Here is a 20190-nt window from a genome sequence, read left to right on the forward strand (position 1 = left end):
GGTCTAGCTAAATTCAGTAATTATTATTACATCGATATTAATTATTACATGGATATTAAATCAGGCAATGCAGCTTGCTTACTAGCGCTAGCTTGGCTTTCTGATTCCTGCCCCCCGTAACTGTTTTTGGTTATCGTGCCTCAGCAGCTTACGTTGGTTGAGCAGTTGCTGCAGGGGAGGCAGCTGCCGAAGCAGCTAAATAGCTTTGACCAGCTCAGAAATTTCATCTTAGACCAGCTCGGGTTTTGTGAGAAAATAGAAATCGATAGAATCCTACGACTACAGCAAACAAAGAGAAACTTTGTCCGTGGGTTTTGTTGGTTTTGCTGATGCATATACAGGCAGAATGCGATGATTCCAACAAATACACGTAACAATGGGGGTACCCGATCCTGATGCGCGGGGGATGTTGGTGGTGATGGGCGCTATGGTTCCCGTGTCGGCGCGCTCCGGGAGAAGCTCGCTGGTGGCGGTCTCGGAGGAGGCGCCGCAGATCTGCCGGTGGTGGCGACGACCGTGATCTCCAAGGCGGTGCACTCCGGGAGCGCGGCGGTCTCGGAGGATGCGTCGCGGAGGGTGATGCTGCTGATAAGATAGTAAATAGCTATCAAATGATATGTGAACAAAAATGAATTTTCAGTTACAGAAAATCCAAGCATAGGTAGCAAGGTAAAACTGTAATATAATTAATACGTACTAGCAAATATGCCTGTGTGTTGCTACGGGAAGCCATATAAATGAATTGATTAGCATATAAAATATATATATTCTACACCGTACGTATTTTATCATAACATAGCACGTGTCGGTTGAGAACTTTAGTCTTTTTCTATTTTACTCACCGAACTTAATTCTAAATGGTTTCAGACCCTTAACTCAACATACGATCATCCAAATTCTGACTAAAACTCCAATTGACGGACCAGGGAATCAATGCTTGCTTTAGTAATTGTAGAGATTTGTCTGATCTGGTATTATCGATCTATCATTGATGTTCGAATTTCATATTTCCTAATGCTTTAACCTTATATTATCCTGGGTGATGATAGCCACTGGAAGCTTAGCAAACAAATCAGATATTCAGCAATCTGTTGCTACCGAAACATGATGCATCATTTTATTGAAAATTGTTGTCTTTTTTGTGACGAGTTTGTGAAATTATCAGTAAGGAGCAAAATGTGATGCGGTGAGACCGCTTTAAGTTTTGTGGACTTCACTTACAGATAACTATTATTGTGGTTCAATAATATTGAAAGTTTGCTATAATTGTAGGCTACACTTGGTTAGAACTATTTCCTCGTAAAGGAAGGAAGCATCAGGTAATTGTAATACTCCTATGTCAGTTTCTGTGAACAAACTAGTTTCATGATTACTTACTTGCAAGGTATCATGATCATGCCCGTGATCTGGTGCTTGGCAAAGAACCCTTTGCCGAGTGCACGTGATCTAGCGCTCGGCAAAGTGGTGGTGAACGTTCATTGGTGCCCCTCGCCCCGCACGCCCGCACTCCACTCCCCCGACTCACACGCGCGCCCGCCATTGCAGCCCCTCCTTCGCTTTCTAGCAAGCTCCCCTGCACCCTCCTCCACCGCCGCGCCGCCGCCCCCGCCACGCCCCCTGGTCCCCGCCACGCTCCCCTGCCCCCTCCTCCACCGCCGCGCCCCGGCCCCCACCGCGCCCACGCAGCCCGGCCCCCGCCGCGCCCCCGACCGCTGCCCCCGCCGCGCCCCGGCCCCCGCCCCCTCCACCGCCCCCGCCGCGTCCCGGCTCCCCTACCCCCTCCTCCACCGCCGCGCCCCCGCCGCCGCCCCGTCGCCGCCGCCGCCCGGCCCCCGCCGCTCGGTCAGTCCATCGACATAGATTGAGTTCGAGTTTTTGAGTTCAAGTATGAGTATCTTCTCCCACTGGCAGGTTTAGCAGGAGCAGGGGTGGTAGAATGCGATGAATAGTATGGACATTTAGGATGGGGGATGAATAGTATTGGACACTTGGGATGGTGGGACGGCGAAATGCGAATTTTTATAGTGGATATATAGTTTTCTAAATATCTAGTTTTCTTTTTTTTGGAACAAAGAGCATGAGTGCTACCAAATTATTTAAGCAAGAGAAGCAAATAAGTTATTTCAAATGTTCATATTACAGAAAAATGTGGATCCAAATTCAAACACAAAGACATTATTTATAAAATAGTTATGGCACTTGCGGTTCTCCCATTGCTGCCTTTCTCATGACAATTTTTTCTTTGATGAACCAGGATACTTATCTCAGTGTTATCATCACGGGCACGCCGCCGCCGCCCCGGCCCCAAGAACTGTGAAGCAGGTTAGTGCGCACTGAATAATTAGAATATGTACATAAGTCTTTCTTGAAATATGGCATGAATGCATATAACTTTTTTTTATGATAGCGTAGTCAATTATAAATTTGGAATAATATAGCTTTTTTGAGTAATATAGTATCAGATTTTGAAACAATTAGAGACCTACAAAATACAAATAGTTCATGAAAACTTGTATCACATGCAATTGATATTATTCTCGGCTGTATATGTTTAGAGGATGGAAGACCGTGAGTGGATGTACAGTGGCCGCTTAGGTCAGGGTCAGGTCACCAATGAATGGATCGACAAGACCGATGCTTTTTTGGAATGGGCGTTTGGCAAAGCTGCTAAAGGAGCGAGTAAAATAGTGTGTCCATGCAGCAATTGTGTAAACAGGAAGAGACAAACAAAGAAGGTCATGGGGGAACATCTTTGGAGGAATCGATTTACGGCAGGCTATACCCGGTGGGTCTACCACGGTGAAGACGGTCGTATGAGAAAGGAGGTGGTGAGACCATGCGTGGAGGATTATGATGCCGATGCCGGGGTAGCGGACATGCTAAATGACTATCACGAGGCACAGTTCGCTGAAGGACGTACGGAGGAGGAGCCAGAGGCAACCGCAAAGGCGTTCTATGACATGTTTGCCGCGGCACAGAAACCCCTTCACGAACAGACAAAGGTTTCTCAACTGGATGCCATTGGACGCATAATGGCGTTAAAGTCGCAGTATAGCTTGAGTCGAGACGCCTTCGATGGTATGTTGACAGTTATTGGCAGCCTGCTTCCGGAGGATCACATTCTGCCAAAGAGCATGTACGAGGCACAGAAACTCCTTCGTGCACTCAAGATGCCGTATGACCAGATACATACTTGTCCGAAGGGGTGCGTCCTGTTTAGGAAAGAATACGCAGAATCAAAGTACTGTACAAAGTGTAAATCCTCTAGGTTCATGGAGGTAGACTCTGGTGATGGCCGCAAGAGGCAGCTTGACATCCCCGTGACAATCCTACGTCACCTTCCGTTCATACCGAGGATCCTGCGGTTATACATGACTGAGGAATACGCGAAACAGATGACATGGCACAAAAATGGCAAATGATACAATCCTGACAAGATGGTGCATGCGTCCGATGGTGAAGCATGGACCCACTTTGATAGCATTCATCATGAGAAAGCCAGAGAGGCACATAATGTACGCGTTGCGTTGGCAACAGATGGGTTCAATCCTTATAGAATGATGGCTGCCACGTACACATGTTGGCCCGTATTCGTTATCCCCCTCAATCTCCCACCAGGCGTATGCTTTCAACGACAGAACATATTATTGTCGTTGATTATTTCTGGACATCCGGGGAATAATATGGGTGTGTTCATGGAGCCTCTAATTGATGAATTGGTCCATGCTTGGGAGGAAGGGGTATGGACGTACGACCGGGCCACGAAGACAAAATTCAAAATGCATGTTTGGTACCAATACTCCCTGCATGACTTGCTGGCATATGGGATATTCAGCGCCTGGTGTGTTCATGGGAGGTTCCCATGCCCAGTATGCAAGGAAGGTCTTAGGTTCATTTGGTTGCAGAAGGGTGGCAAGTATTCGGCGTTCGACAAATATCTGCAATTCCTCCCTCGTGACCATGCATTCAGACGAGACCAAAAGAACTTCACAAATTGTGTCGTGGTGACAGACCTTGCACCTCCAATGAAGACTAGTGCCGCCGTCCGTCAGCAGATAGATGGTCTCGTGGGCAATCCAGAAGGTGGCTTTGTGGGATATAGCCAGCACCATATGTGGACTCATAAGTCAGGCTTAACTCGGCTCCCCTATTATGATGATCTTCTCCTTCCACACAACATTGATGTGATGCACACTGAAAAGAATGTCGCTGAGGCACTTTGGGCAACAATCATGGATATTCCTGGTAAGACAAAGGACAACGTTAAGGCTAGAGTGGATCTGGCAATGTTGTGTGATAGACCAAACCTAGAGATGAAGCCTCCTAGTCGCGGTAAGATATGGAGAAAGCCTAAGGCCGATTTCGTCTTGACCAAACCCTAAAGAAGGGAAGTACTAGAATGGATCAAGACGTTGATGTTCCCTGATGGGTATGCAGCAAATCTGAGTACGGGGGGGGGGGCAACTTATCTACTATGCGAGTCTTAGGGATGAAGAGTCATGACTACCACATATGGATTGAGCGGCTTCTTCCGGCGATGGTTCGAGGGTATGTCCCTGAGAATGTCTGGCTAGTGCTTGCAGAATTGAGCTATTTCTTCCACCAGCTTTGTGCCAAGGAGTTATCTCAGATCGTGGTTGCAGACTTGGAAATAATTGCACCGGTGTTGCTCTGTAAGTTGGAGAAGATCTTTCCACCCGGTTTCTTCAATCCGATGGAGCATATGATTTTGCACCTCCCGTATGAGGCATGAATGGGGGGTCCCGTGCAGGGTCGTTGGTGCTATCCAATCGAGAGATGTCTAAAGGTTCTTCGGAAGAAATGTGGAAATAAATGCAAAATTGAGGCTTCCATTGCAGAGGCATACATTCTGGAGGAGGTGTCAAACTTCACAACAACATACTATGGTGACAACCTCCCTAGCATGCATAATCCACCCCCTCGTTACAATGCTAGCGAAAATGAATCGAACCTCAGCCTTTTCCGAGGGCAACTCGGAAGTGCAAGTGGTTCGACCACCAAGACATTGAGACATCAAGAGTGGCGCCAGATCATGCTATATGTGTTGACCAACCTTGGCGAGATGGTGCCGTACATGGAGCAATTTGTTCATGAATTCTGGCGTCGATCAAGGGATCCTACCCAGCAGGAATGTGATACCCATCTTAGACAGGGTGCGGGAAATGGATTGCCCGATTTCATTTCTTGGTTCAAACAGCAGGGCTATAGGATGAGTGCCAAGTTGAGACAGGTTGCCGATGGCTTTGCCTATAGGGTCAGGTCATATTCTGTTTATGACGTGAATGGATATCGTTTTTGTACAACAAGCTACGAGGCAAGTCGACCCAATCGAAAGACCACAAATACTGGAGTTTTTACTCCTGGCCTTGACGGGGTCGAGTATTATGGAAGAATTGAAGAAATATACGAACTCAGTTTTCATGGTTCCAAACCTCTTAATCCTATCATATTCAAATGTCATTGGTTTGATCCTGAAATAACGAGATGGACATATTCTAATCTTGGGCTAGTCGAAATTCAACAGGATTCCGTCTTACCAGGAGACAATGTCTATATTGTGGCCCAACAGGCTATACAAGTTTATTATCTCCCATATGCGTGCCAAACCAAAGAGCATCTTAAGGGTTGGTATGTTGTGCACAAGGTATCACCGCACGGTAAAGTACCTATCCCAAACGATGAAGATTATAACTTAGATCCTAACACATATGACGGAGAGTTCTTTCAAGAAGAGGGGTTAGAAGGATGATTTGAGATAGACTTAACCGAAGCGGACGGAATGGAAGTTGAAACGTTTGTTGATGAGGAGGAGGAGGATGAGGTGCAAAATGCGAAGGACTTACAAATGCTACAACGATTACATTTAGGCAATGCCAATGACGATATTGATTCTTCAGATAGTGTTGATTATGACATGGTTGATAGTGATGATGAGACTTATGATCCAGCTACTCCCGATTATGAAGATTATTTTTAATCAATGTAATACTATATTATTATGTAATTATGTTTTATTTATTTTGCATCTCTTTCTAAGTACGTCTTGTTTATCTGTACTTATTACTTTACTCTTCTTGAACAAAGATGGTGGACAGTGGGATGAGGAGCGTTAGGTCGCTTTACCAGAGGGTTAGGTCTGCTGAAGCTGGGTCGTCTGAGAAGAGGAGGGGGAGGAGGAGGGGGACGACGCAGGTGCCCCTGCAGGAGGCCAGGGAAGAGGAGGCGCAGGTGGCCTCGCAGGACGACACGGAGGAGGAGGCGCATGTGGCGCAGCAGGAGGACGAGGAGGCGCAGGAGGAGGACAAGGCGCAACAGACCGCCTCTGGTTCCGCGGCCTCTGGTTCGTCGAGTGTCTACTAGTGAGGTAAGTAACTTTATATATTTTTATTGCTTCTTCATGTTATATGTTCAAATTTAAAATAGAAACTAATAATTTTTCTTAATCACTTGTGCAGGTCCCGCGAGTCTGCCTAAGCGACCGATACCTCGTGAGAAACGCCTGTTGATTCGACCGGAGGGGGGAAGTAAGTAAATTTTTATATTTTCATTGCTTCTTCATGTTATATGTTCAAATTCAAAGTAGAAACTAAAAGTGATGGCTAATCATTTGTGCAGGTCCTAGAGGATTGTGGAGAGTGCAGGTGCTGCTCACAGACGCTCTGTCAATGGCATCCTCGGTCTTCTGTGCAAGGAACACTTCCCTGGCCTGGTTGAGTACGCTGGAGTGGTGGGGCCCGCCTATACGTTCGACCAATACGCCACCGCCCCCGATACTGAAGATCGAGATGGCAGGGTATTCAACAATATGGCGGAGCGGGTGAAGCATGAGCTATGGGTAAGTGCTAAATACATCGCATTCATTGCACATTCTCGAAATAATGAATGGTATACATCGTGTTTGCATGCAGTATTTCTTCAGATGGCAGGATGGGTTTGAGGCCAAAGCTGATGTGGTGGCTACCAGATACTGTAAGAAACTAGTCGTGGACATGTACTATGAGGCGCGTCTCCAGGCCATTATAAGTTTCCACACCACCATCCTTGGAGAGAAGGTCACCAAAACGGACGCAAGAACCATGTCGTTGACTGAGGAGCAGTACTTGCAGGTAAATATAGAATATTAATGTTTATTCTTTTTACATTAAGTATTCATTCCTTTTTACATTAAGTACGATTAATTTCATCTTCTAATATGTCATGTACTTATTGTCCTGTAGATGATTCTTTATTGGTGCGCTGTGCATGCCAAGTGCTGGCAACAGATGGTGCAAAAGTGGTGCTCCAACGAGTGGGAGGAGTCGCACAACGCTTGCCGGGAGCGGCGTTTGATGATGTGTGGTGTATCACACCATCAAGGCAGCCGCAGCCTCAGCGGATACGCAGAAGCATGGGTACGCGAATTCATTTATTTAATTCAACGCTCAATTATGCATGATTTCTAATTGTCTTGCTGGTTTTCTTGCAGTCGTTGTCACATGGTGGCCAGCCTTGCTCCCTCTTTAAGGCATTTGCTATGGCCCACAAGGGCAAGGTGACATCTGATGTCAACTACAACCCGGAGGACGGGCCCGAGGCATACAGCAACGCGACCGCCCATAGCCACCTCAGTGAGTATACATCAATGGCAAGGGAGGTCCATGGTCCAGATTATGATCCGACCACCGAGAACCTTGACGGTGAAGTTGTCATGAGGGTCGGAGGAGGTAAGAAGCATGGGCAGTACTGGATTGCCGACGGCGCAATCGACTCATCCTCTACTCCTACTCTATCTCAGATTAGAGCAAGGAGCACCAGCTCGAGCCCAGCCATACGACCTCGGCAGGACACTTCACAGTACCTGATACAGGCACTCCAGATTATTCTTTCTTTATATGTCGTTTATTGATTATTATAGATCTTTTCTTTGCATTATTGTAATATTGGGGTGAAAATTTTGCAGGACCAGCTAGAGGAAGAGAGGAGGCTACGTGTGGACTTGGAGGCGAGGATGAGGGCTGAGCGTGAGGCCGAGCGGCTGGCCGAGCAGCAGAGGATGAGGGAGATTCTTGCTTACATGGAGAGCCTTGGCGCCGCAACGGGTGTTGCTCTGCCAGCTTCGTTGTTTTCTCCACCTCGACCTCGACCTCCACCTCCTGATCCGTTTTCTACTCCTATGAGTATGGATAAGTTTTAGTCATGTATGATCGTCATTTTTCTTGTCTCACACATGTAATCTCTTCTACTTTGTGCAGAATCAATCGGCGGCTTCAAACGATCCTCATGTTTCTCCAACTTGGTGATGGTTCTCGAAATCAGTCTAATTGGCCAACTTGGTGATGGTTCTCGAAATCAGTCAAATGATTCTTTGTTGTGAATTTGTTGTTAACCTGTTGTAATCAGTGGTTTTTAGAACTGTTTGTAAACTTTGTGAATTTGTCCGTTGAACTCTTGTAAAACTATTTTGCATTGCTTGTTAACTTCATCGTTAAACTCTGTAAAACTTGTGATCGATCATCTTGTTTGATGCATCTGTGTAGCTATTGTAAACTTGTAAAACTATTGTGCGAGGCTTCCCAACCGGGGAGAGATAGAAAACAGGCGTTTCCAAAAAAAATTTATACCTTTGCCGAGTGCCTCTCAAACGGCACTCGGCAAATAAATCTCTTTGCCGAGTGTCAATCCACCAGCACTCGGCAAAGAGCATACGCTTTGCCAAGTGTCACTAGACCAGCACTCGGCAAATAGCATACGCTTTGTCGAGTGCTGACCTGGGACACTCGGCAAAGAGCATACACTTTGCCGAGTGCTTCTCTCAGCACTCGGCAAACGTCCGTCACCGTTTCTTCCGCCGTCACGTCCATTTCTTGGCCGAGAGCAGGATTAGGCACTTGGCAAAGTGTTTGCCGAGTGCCCGACAAAAAACACTCGGTAAAGAGACCTTTGCCGACCTTTTTTTGCCGTTTCCTCTTTGCCGAGTGCAACACTCGGCAAATATTGTTTTGCCGAGTGTCTCAGACACTCCGCAAATGAGGCTTCTCCCGTAGTGAGTGCATTCAGGGTGCCTTAGTCTCTAAAACTGTATTTAGTTTATTTACTTACAATTTGTTTCAAATAAATGCAATTTCTGAAACTAAAGTTAAACAAATGAAAGTACAGGACAACACTGGTGCGCCAGATACGAAACGTGGCATTCTTTTTACAAGTCTAAATTCTGATAAATAACTCCTGTTCAAGGCATCAAGCATATGCACCTGACAGCAGACTGGGTCGCATCTCATGCTTATTCATTTGGACAGGTTATATTAGCTTGCATGGACGCTGACGCAATCTTTGGCATCGCTAAAGTCTCGTGGTCTGGCAAGATTTGGTGACCAAATTGTGGTTGACCAGACCGATCTGACTGTCCATACTTCGTCAAACCATCAACGCTCTGAAGAGTATATATATATATAATTTCTGTAGTATGTATCGATAGATGAAGAGCTCATGGTTGACAATTCTCCAGTGAGTCCATGACGGCCATGTGAACAGAACAGAAGTCCCGGATTACGAGTGGAGCTAACAGCGTAAGCAGATACTGACAGAAAACCGTAAACATTAACTGCTCCTGAACCTAGTCAACAAAAATGCCGCAGGTCGGCCTGATCTCGCCAAGATCGCCAACGAGCACGTCGGTGCGGCCCATCTTGAGCATCGCCGCCGCGAAGTCGGCGTAGTACTCGTCGGGCGACGACGCGTTGGCCACCTTCTCGACGTACCCCCTGGTGACGGGGTCGTGGAGGAGGCTGCCGTCGGACTGGAACAGCCCGCCCGTGGCGAGCACGTGCCGGTAGTAGCTCAGGTCGAAGGTGTAGTTGCTGCCAGGGTCCAGGGGCACCTTGGTCTTCCCTCCGACGGGGACGCCGTCGTTGTCGCCGGGACGGGGCGGCGGGCAGAGCTTCCTGAGCTCGGTGGCGTAGGCCGGGTCCAGCGATGGGTCCTGGTCCATGTTGCCGGTGAAGTTGTAGAGCCGCTTCCGGATCGGGCCGCAGTGGGAGGTCCCGATGCTGTGGCACCCTGTAACGTGTCGGAGGCAACGCGGCCGTTAGCTAGCGGTCGACCGGTCGTGGAGTGGTTGGCTACGCCGTTGTTGTCGCTCGCGCGAAAAGCGAGCGATGAGGTGTGGTGGTGGTGGAGACTGGAGGAGAGGAAAGGAGGAGGAGGAGTAGGCGGGCGGGCAGCTAGCTACCGAAGAGAACGGCGATGTCCTTGGAGTTGAGCGACTTGACGCTGAAGAAGGTCTTCACGTCGATGATGTTGGAGTCCGGCGGCGGCAGGTCGTTCTCGACGTACTCCGCCGCGGTGACGTTGCCGTCGCGCCGCCCGGTCTCCACGTCGTACCACGGCCCGTGGCTCTGGACGTACGCAGACAACACGAGCGCGGACAAATTCAGCAAAGCAAAAACTAGGCACAAGAACGGCTTATTTAATTCGAAAACTTAATGGATGCTTACCAGGTAGACGGCGTCCCTGGCCGCCATGGCGATGATGTCGGCGCAGGAGACGGTGAGCGGGCAGACGGTCTCGAGCCGGGCCTTGATGCGCTCGATGGCGTCGTACCCTCGCATGCTGCGGTTGGGGAGCGCGTCCCGCTCCGTCTTCCCCTTCCTCGACTGGAGCATGATCGATCCGTCGCAGCCCTTCGCGCAACGAATAATCGACTAGAGCATCAGGATCACCGGGCACGGATGAACCTTCAGCTGAGAACGAAGCTGGGCTGGTTGCTTACCTGAACGAAGCAGTCATGGTAGTGCATCCGGAGCAAGGACGGCGCGAGCGTGTCGTCCTCCATGAGGATGAGCCGCATCTCCGCGAGGACGACGTCCTCCGCGATGGGGCACGTCGCGCGGTAGAACCCGACCCGCAGCGCGGCCTCCTGCGCGCTCGCCAGGGCGCTGCCCACCACCACCACGGCTGCCGCCGCCATTAGAAGCAGCAGCTGCGCCCGCCGCCGCCGCCGCTCCGTCCACATGAAGAAACGGCTGCCGGGGATCCGATCGGAGCGCGCCGCAGACAAGCCGAGCAGCAGGACTCGATCAGGTGGGAGGGATCGGGAGATGATGCTGGCGGGTGCGCGAGTTGTACTACGCGCAGGACACGGTTGGCGATCTCGCGCGGGGGAAGTCAGCGCGTCTGGTTGCCCGGTGGCTTTCGGATGGTGCGCGCGACGAGACCGGCCGCCGGCGATTGAGTGCGACGGACCCCGTCGCCTCTCGAGGCTCCGGGGGGAGGGAGGGCGTTGCGGTTGGTGCGCCGTGCGCGCTCGCGCGCGTCTCCACTGGGATGGAACGCTGCTAGCTAGCTAGCTCGAGTGGCCGGGGATTTCATCGAACGTCGGGTACGATCCGTTCAACAGTTTCGGCTTTCCGGATGCGTGTTTCTTGGTTGGTGGATGGCGCGTAGCGGCCCAGCTCCAAAGCAAAAGGTTCCGGACACCGGACAGCCTTTGGATAACAATAGCAGGGCAAGGGAGATGCTTCCCCGAGGTTGAGTAGCTTCGTCGCAGGGACACGTCAGCCTGAAGTGAGCGGTGAGCCAGCCCTCCGGTTCAGGATTGGGATTCCCTTCCCGTTTCGCTCTCGCGGTCTTTCCTCTTGCGGAAAATAAAACAACCGTCTCTTCCAGAATTTCTGCCGAAATTTTTGGAGACTATTTTAAAAAAAAATCTCGAGATTCCTTTTTAATTATGTGTGTGGAGACTATTTTAAGAGAAGTCCAGCGCCATTACCGTCACAGCCTCACTGGTGTTTTTTTTTTGCCGTTGACCATCCAGGTGGTCATTTGCGACTTCTGCAGCAGGGAAATCATTGAGATGGAGACACTGCGCGCGACGCGTTGGGCCGGACGTGGGTGTGCGCGCGCGCGCTTCGCGTGGTGCTAACGGGCCAAAATTCGATAACCTAGACCATTGGCCTGGTCCAACTTCATTCATTCTAGGCCCAGCCGGGCGTGGCCCTCAAATATTAGAGGCCAGCCTTCCCCCTAACAATAATAAATCCAAGTCACCCTAAAAAATAAATCCAAGTCTCTCCGACTGCACATATCTTGTGAGAACCGCCCAATTTAATATCCTTTTAAGCGAAACCGTCGGTCTTTATCGTAAAGATGAGAGCTAACACGCACTCGCACCAATGGCGCGCTACGGGTGAACCCACATCTAAACTACTAAGGACCAACTTAGCCTTTCGCCGAAAATGACATTAAACCCGGTAGTCCCGGTATGCGCTCCAACATATGCCCAGAATCACGCATATGCGCGTACCGTCACAAGCTTATACATTGCCATTGATTCACCAAGAGCAAATTTTAATACAAAGTTAAGCCATTAATCATTACAAATTTAACATAAAGAAAGGTTCCAAGTCTATTAAGGTGCGAAAGAGGGATACAAGCCTCGGGCTCACAAATAACATAGAAGATATAAAACCATGAAGTTTAATGTTCAACAAGATATCCCAAATACGATACGCAGCGGAAAGATAACGATAAATAATAATATTAATGGCGTCTTGCTCAAGGACGCCATTGACCATATTGACCTATTCCTCGCCCGCGCCGGGTTTGGCGGGGTAGAAATGGCCAAACACCACTTCCGGCTCACCTGCAACTTAGTTAAGAAATATAGCAACATGAGTACAAAGGTACTCGCAAGACTTACGCGGATAAATAGATCAAGGAGTATGCAAATGAGGGCTCACAAAAAGGCTTTAGGGTTAAGTAAATTAATTAAGCATGAACTTTCTAACCAAACCTATTCTAGCATCCTAGCATTTTTATTATCTTGCCCAACCCACCACAAAATTTTAGTTAAACATTGACCAACCATAGGAGGTGACAAAAGCATCATGAACCATGTGCGACCAAGATCGATACACTACGAAGAATTCATCGAAACTTGAGCTTGCTCATAACCGAGAGCGCGGCAATTCGAATTGATTCATTAACCTTGCAAGGGTGTACAACTTTACCCACACGACCCAAGGACCATGCGACTCACCCAACCGATCACGTGGGGTGAGGGGGTACTCGCGTCAACCGTTCCCGACGAGTTCTAACCGTTGAACATCACGCCTAACTTGCGCGGAGAGTTACCTAGGTCCACCGGGGACACCCCTAAGGCTCTCTACAAAGCCCCACGGCCACGCATCTAGGACCGTGCATCAACGATTAAAACTAGAGGGTATTTGGTTTATCCACCCCATGAATGGATATGTGGTAGTACGATAAGTGCTCAATTTCCAAGGTCATCCACGGACGGTCCTTAATCGGTTTAAGCGGACTAAGCCTCCGAGACTCCTTTCTCTAGGCCCTACCTTCCGCTCAAACCCCCAAAACCCACTTCCGACTAGACCGATCCAACCAACAACCCGACACCGGGTAATACGATCAAGATAAACAAAGGTGGTGAAACAAGTGATCCTATTCCAACTTTCCCTACAAGAGATATACCAACTCTAAGCACAACTAAGCATTTAGTTAATTAAGTTGCAACTAGCTACGTGTGCCAAGGACATGGATATACAAATCAAGGGAGGACATTGCATGTAAATAGGACCAAAGATGTAATAGATAAGTATTTATCATAAGCATAGATACCCAAGTGAAATAACTAAATTTAAGCAAGTTGAATAGGTCAAGGAAATCATGCTTAGCTGCTTGCCTTGGTTCTCTTCTTGCTCGACCACACACTCGGCTCCCGGCTCGGTCTCAACGAACTCGGCGGGCTCAACGGGTACGTCCTCCGGCGTCTCGGTCACTAAAATGCATGAATGAAATGTATGCATTAGGATGATGCCAATGATGTGAAAATGAGATGATACGCAATGATATAACAATAGAAGAGAAATGTCACATCAACACGAAAGCAATACCATCATGGCACTACAAGCTCGATTACTAATTTAAATACTAAGCCCGAAGGCAAACTCGCTCATGCAACAAATTAACAAGAACAAATCATGATTTACTTTCTGCACCCAGAGGATATCAAAATAAACTCATGAGAGTTGAGTTTGCATCAAAAACTTATTTGTAGAATTACTTATGATATTTACAATTTTCAGCAGCTAAACTCAAGATAAATCTTACAAGCCATGCAAAACATTTTCAAAAATCCTAATAAAATTACTGGAGGTACAAGACATGATAGCAAGGATAACAGAAGTGGTTTTACCATTTTATCAATTTTCTATCAAAAGATATTCATTTTATAAGATTGCAGGCAGCAAAACTAAAAACACATTAAAAACCTATCAAACAGTACTGGAACATATACACCACTTGCACTATGAGAAAGAGCATTTGACAGGGAATATAACAAACTTTAGTTTGATATTTTTAGAGCTCCATAAGATAAGATTAAAGATTAACTTGGTTTAACAAGAATAATTTATAACTTAAAATACAGAACTCTAACATGCATGAACTTAATTTATCTAAGCAGATCTACCATAGAGGATTCAAACAAAACAAACTTCACAAATTTTGGAGGCCTACAACATTTCCTATGCAAATAACAAGATCACATGAAATGATAAACGGAGGACGAGGCGGCCGGCGCTAGATCCACCCGGGCCGGCACCCAACCGGCGCCGACAGGTGGGCCCAGGCGGCCAGCGCGCGGCCCAGGCGGAGTCAAGGCCGGCCGCGGCCTTGACCCGCCACGAGGGGCGCCAGCACGCGCCCACGGCGCGGCCCGCGCGCGAACGCGCGCGCACGCGGCGCGGCGCGGCGCGACGCGGCGACGGCCGGCAATGGAGGGCGGCAGGGGGGCGCGAACAGGCGGGGCGACGCGCGCACGAGGGGCACGGCGCGACGGGGAGACTCACCCGCAGCGCCGGCGGGCGGAGCGAGGCGGCGAGCGGCGGCGCGACGGAGCGCGGCGGCGGCGGAAGGAGGCGGTCGCGGGGGAGGGTGCTGCGGGCGAGGGGAAGGCCGGCGGGCGAGCGGAGCGGGACGAGGAAGGTGAGGGGGTGGTGTGGCCGCGCGGAATTGGGCGGAGACGAAGCGGCGGCGGCGGCGGCGGATTGCGGCGGCGGCGGCGGCTCGGACTGGAGGGAGAGGAAGAGGCAGGGGGCGCGCGGTAATGGCCGGGGAAGGGAAACGGGCGGATTTGAAGAGGGGAGCGGGAGACGAGCGGGCGGCGCACGGGAGACGAGGAGGCGGCGGCCACGCTGGACGGCCCAGCGGCCGCCGGCGTGCGCCACCGCGCGGACGCCCAACGGGCGGGCGCGGAGGGCCGGGGGACGCGGAGGGAGGCGCTGACCCGTGGGCCCAGGCGCGCGGGAGAGAGAGAGGCCGACAGGTGGGGCCGGGAAGAGGGGAAAAAAAAGAAAGACAGCGGTTCAACTTGCAATTTCAAAAACGTGCACTTCCCGGGCTCCAAAATTCACCAAATTTTTACTGGAGCTAGATTAAAACATCAAGAACACAATGCAACAACAAGAGCTCAAAAATCCGTTATGGATTGCTCACAAAAATTCGAACAACATTGCAGTTTTCAAACTTTCCAAGAATTTTATGGCTCGGGTTAGGCATTCAAAAATTGCACAAAAATATCTACAAATCATCATTTGAAATCTAGTATTTGAATAAAATATTTGGGGGCATAGTCACATAGCAAAATTTAAACTTACTTCACAACTTGCACCTAATTTACACAAGAAAATGGATGGTCAACATGTAATTAAGTGCATATGATGCTCCATAATGCTTGGATGATGCTCATGATGATTTTGTTTAATTTTTAATCTCGTGCTTTTAAATTTTTGGGTCGTGACATATCTGATCTGAAGAGATCTGCCAACTACAACTCAATCTTGATGCAGCTATGTCTAAAAATTCCGGCGTTGTGTCGATGGCTGCAGTAGCCTGTGACTCGACCGAGCTGTTCTTGGGAGCCTCAGCGGTGGTGTCCGGTGACATCACGGACCCAGAGACCTTGGAGGTGCTGGCGTGCAGGGAGGGGCTGGCTTTAGCTAGCGACTTGCTGCTGCGACGTCTAGTGCTGGTGAGGGACTGTGCAAATGTCGTCAAGAGCATCACGTGAGCGGCGATGGGGCACTATGGCCAGATTGTCCAAGAGATCAAACCGACGGCCACAAGTTTTCAGTCCATCAAGTTTACTCATGGAAAGCGAGAATCAAGCTTAGATACTCATAATCTTGCTAGAAGCTTTTGTACAAAGGTTTAGGCCGCTATGTGTGGTATGTCAGTCCGCTAATAGATGTTTGTAACTCATACTCTACCCTTAGATAATAAAGTCTGGCGGGTTTGCTAAAAAAAATGGAAACAGGAGGAAACCACACAACCACCACCACTAGACCACTGGCCACTGCACTGCAGCCCTATTTTGGCCCGTTCCAGCGCTCCGGTCCGGCGAGATGCCATCGGCGGCAGCGAGCCATCCCCATCCCCATCCAGGCCATGTGAGCTGCTGCTCCAAGAAGCCGTCCCCTCCCGTTGCAGACATTCGGGAGGGCTCCCCCGTACCAGTAAACAAATGGCGCCAGCGTGGCCGCGGGGGCAGCGCTGCGCGCCACCAACAAAAACATCGGGGCTCCAGCCCCCATTGTGTGTGTGTGTGTGTGTTTTTTTTTTTGGGGGGGGGGGGGGCGCGATCATGATCAGCGCATCATTGACCGGTGCTCCTCCGGCCGGCCACGGCCCGCCGCCGCCGCCGCCAGCAGGCCCCGGTCGAGCACGCGTGTCGCCTTGTGTGCCGCGCATGTGCGTGCACAACTGGATCGCCGATGCATGGGCAGGGCTCATTTTTGTATGCGCACGGCAGTGGCATCTCGACTGACACGGAGCCGGTAATCGACAAATCAAAAAGGTTTATTGTATCATCATCAGATCCTGATCCTGGTCCTGAAGAGGAGGGAGATTTACATACATACATACATACATGGGCTGTAACAAAAATAATCAATCAATGCAGTGAAAAAAAAGACGGAGGTAACACTCATACATCTTCTGAAACCAAAAGTCTGAAGTCTGAAGTCTGAACCCATACTGACGGACGATGCACCTGCACATACTAACAGTCCATCGATCGCCAGTCAGGGTTAGTTCACCACGCTGCACTTCTTCCTGATCTCACCCTGGGTGCCGGTGAGCACCTCGACGGAGCCCATCTTCACCATGGACGTGGCGAAGTCGGCGAAGAACTCCTCCCTGTAGGCGCCGCCGGCGTGGCGGAGCACGTAGGCGCGGGTGGAGGGGTCGGTGAGCAGCGCGCCGTCGGAGTGGAAGAGGCCCCTGCGCTTGGCCACGTGGCCGTAGTAGCTGAGGTCGAAGGTCTTGAAGCTCCCCGGGTCCATCTCCACCAGCGTGGTGTTGTCGTCGAGGCTGGGGCACTTGGCGCGGAGCCGCGCCATGTACAGCGGGTCCAGCGTCGGGTCGGTGTCGCGGGCGTTGTCCATGCCCGTGAAGTTGTAGAGCCGATCCGAGAAGGAGAAGCAGTGCGAGGTGCCGATGGTGTGGCCCGCGGAGAGGACGACGAGGTCCTTGGCGTCGAGGTTCTTGGCGGCGAAGAGCTGGGTCAGCTCGGTGAAGTTGCCCGAGGGCGGCGGCAGCTGGTCGGTCTCGTTGGAGATGGACACCCGGCCGTCGCGCCGGCCGAGGGGCACCGCCCAGAACGGGCCCTTGCTCAGCCACACGGCGTCCCTGGCCATGAGCGCCAGCACGTCGGCGCAGGAGACGGTGTCCGGGCAGGCCTTCTCCACGGCGGCCTTGACCCGCTCGATGAAGCCGAAGCCGCGCAGCGTCAGGTTCGGCTTCGCGTCCTTCTCCGCCGTGTTGCCCGCGGTGGAGTCCAGGAGGACCGAGCCGTCGCAGCCCTGCACCGATCGAGCAACGGGTGGTGTTAGCAACAAGCCAAGCCGAGCCGCACAGAGCAGCTAGCTAGCGATCGAGCTCCCAAGCCTGAGATGCAATGCGATGCACGTACCCTGACGAAGCAGTCGTGGAAATGCATCCGGAGAAGCGGCCCGGCGAGGCTAGGCGCGGCGGCGAGCGCGCGCACCATCTCCTTCCGGACGACGTCCTCCACGCTGGGGCACGACTGGCTGTAGAACTTCACGTCCAGCTGCGCCGACGCCGCCGCCGCGAGCGCCGAGAGCAGCAGCGCTAGGACGGCCACCCTGGACGCCATCTCCGCACAGCAGAAGCTGGAGCCTGAGCTCGCTCGACCAAGAGCGAGGCCGCTCGCTGATGAAGAGGAAGAACCGAAGAAGGGAAGCGTGTGCTGCTGCTGAATTGGCTGCCACGACACGGGGCGGGGATTTATAGCGCCGGGCCGGGGCCCTCCGCCCGCATGTGGTGGTAGGCTGGCTCGAACCTGCTGCTTGCATGGTCCAGTGAGTTGTTCTTGCCTGCGGAATCTTTGCTGTAGCAGGTACAGCGGCCGGGTTGCAGCACCGTAGACAGACTGCTGCTTCAGCAGCAGCAGCTGCTGAAGAAGAAGAACTAACCTCACGTTCGATAAGTTGCAAACTAAAACAAACTCATGTGGAGTTTATTTAGCAACGGTACCACGCTAACTGATGGCGGTTAGCATTATAGTATGTATTAGCACCGGTGAAAATTCACTATTCGTGGGTTTGTACTGTCGATTAAAGACGTCTGAAATATCTTTACGGGAAGTTCTTGGCATGGATGCTAATAAAGCAACTGATTTTTTTGCTGAGTCTGTTCTGGAGAACCAAACTCCGACTGAATTTGCAGACGGGCGCTGAGACTTTGTGGTTTCAAGTGAAGGATCATCCAGCTGTTTTTACCTGCAGACATCTTTGGTATCACATCGTAACTTCGAAGAGAAGACTGGATACCCAGACACCGAAACGAAGCACAACGATGACGATTGCCCATGGCCTCAGAAGAAGAGGATAGGGAGCAAATCGCAGTGTACTTACTGTACCACGTCTGGCCATTGGAAAACGTCAGTACAGTGTGTTTGTTTGCAAGTAGCAATCCTGCGGCTCCCTCTTCCCCGAGCAGAACCGCGAAGTACAGCCTCTGCCTATATGCAGTACTGCTGATCGGCTCCAAGCCCTGCATCGCACGCAAAGGATGATGATCCCGGCAGGAGCCCGTCAGTTTGGTCAGTTCGAGTCATCAGCCGTCTCCCACACACCTGAATACACACTTTCCGAAAGTGAAACGGATGAACTGGTTGTGGAAATGGCACAATCATCGTCGGAGCATGCGTACCGCCCCAGCTCGGATTTTGTTCACCTGAAAGCATCAGCAGCAACCGGATTGCAGGAACATGCATGTAGTGCAGACACTGGCCGGCTGGTCGGTAAGCGTCCCATAATTCCGATGCATGTGCGAACTGGGTTTACATTGCAATACAGGGCGGCTACCTGCAAGGCGCCGGCCGAGCCAACGCAATGAGCTCCCCATCATTGGGCCGGCCAGTGGTGAATCGGCGTTGCCACAGGCACGCCAGTCGCGTACCAAGTTCATCTATCAATCATCAGCGCGCCCAACAAGAACCCCCAAAAGAACTGGGAATTCGACGACCCCAAGACGAAGCCCGTATTAGGTAGAGGCAGCCAGGCCTGGCAGCAGTGAGGATAGCTTCATGATTCATGGCCACATGGGGGAAGCTAGCTCGAGAGGAAGGGTAGCGAACTGGAGGTTATGGGCCGGTGAGCTGAGCTGCCCGGCCGAGCTGTCCACTAAACTACCGCGGCCAGGAGGAGCTAAGCTAGCCGCCTGTAGCCCCCACTACGTACTGACCGCCGGCTGCGGCACAGCTCTGAACAAACTGGCGGCGGCGCGCATGTGGCCGCTCGTACTTGCCTGGATTGAGAATCCGGCGCTGGTCGGAGCTGACGGGGAGATCGCACCCTCCTGCGTTGCAAATGATTGGTGGTGACGATGCCTCTCCCGTTTCGTGGTTGTTGGAGAACTAACCGAGCTGCGACAACGATCCTGTTCAAGGGCCTCTGAGCATGTCCAAGGGAGGGGTGGCTGAGGGGAGCTCCGTGTCCAATGTCCGGCCGGGTTTCTCTGAAGCTCCGACGAGATTGCGAATCGCCAAGATTGTAGGGGAAGGGGACTGACGATCGTGTCCGCTTGCCACCTGCTTCGAACACGTGAAAACGATGGGTCAGGACTCAGGAACAATGTTATTGCTCGGAA

The 20190-nt window shown here is 51.0% G+C and overlaps 2 protein-coding genes across 2 annotated transcripts; both read right to left on the reverse strand.

Moving 5' to 3' along the window:
* Positions 1 to 9416: 9416 nt before the first annotated feature.
* On the reverse strand, positions 9417 to 11381 carry LOC112886015 (peroxidase 1-like). The gene is made up of 4 exons (XM_025951752.1): positions 10769 to 11381; positions 10494 to 10679; positions 10229 to 10394; positions 9417 to 10056 (listed from the first exon to the last, which is right to left on the reverse strand). Exons 1-4 carry the CDS (start codon positions 11009 to 11011, stop codon positions 9614 to 9616), a joined length of 1038 nt encoding a protein of 345 aa, XP_025807537.1. The 5' UTR covers positions 11012 to 11381; the 3' UTR covers positions 9417 to 9613.
* A 5473-nt stretch (positions 11382 to 16854) lies between these two features.
* LOC112886627 (peroxidase 1-like) lies at positions 16855 to 18307 on the reverse strand. The gene is made up of 2 exons (XM_025952578.1): positions 17990 to 18307; positions 16855 to 17879 (listed from the first exon to the last, which is right to left on the reverse strand). The coding sequence occupies exons 1-2, from the start codon at positions 18191 to 18193 to the stop codon at positions 17106 to 17108; spliced, it is 978 nt and encodes a 325-aa protein (XP_025808363.1). The 5' UTR covers positions 18194 to 18307; the 3' UTR covers positions 16855 to 17105.
* Positions 18308 to 20190: the final 1883 nt, after the last annotated feature.

This window comes from Panicum hallii, chromosome 3 (genome assembly GCF_002211085.1).
Source record: "Panicum hallii strain FIL2 chromosome 3, PHallii_v3.1, whole genome shotgun sequence".
Lineage (NCBI taxonomy): Eukaryota > Viridiplantae > Streptophyta > Magnoliopsida > Poales > Poaceae > Panicum > Panicum hallii.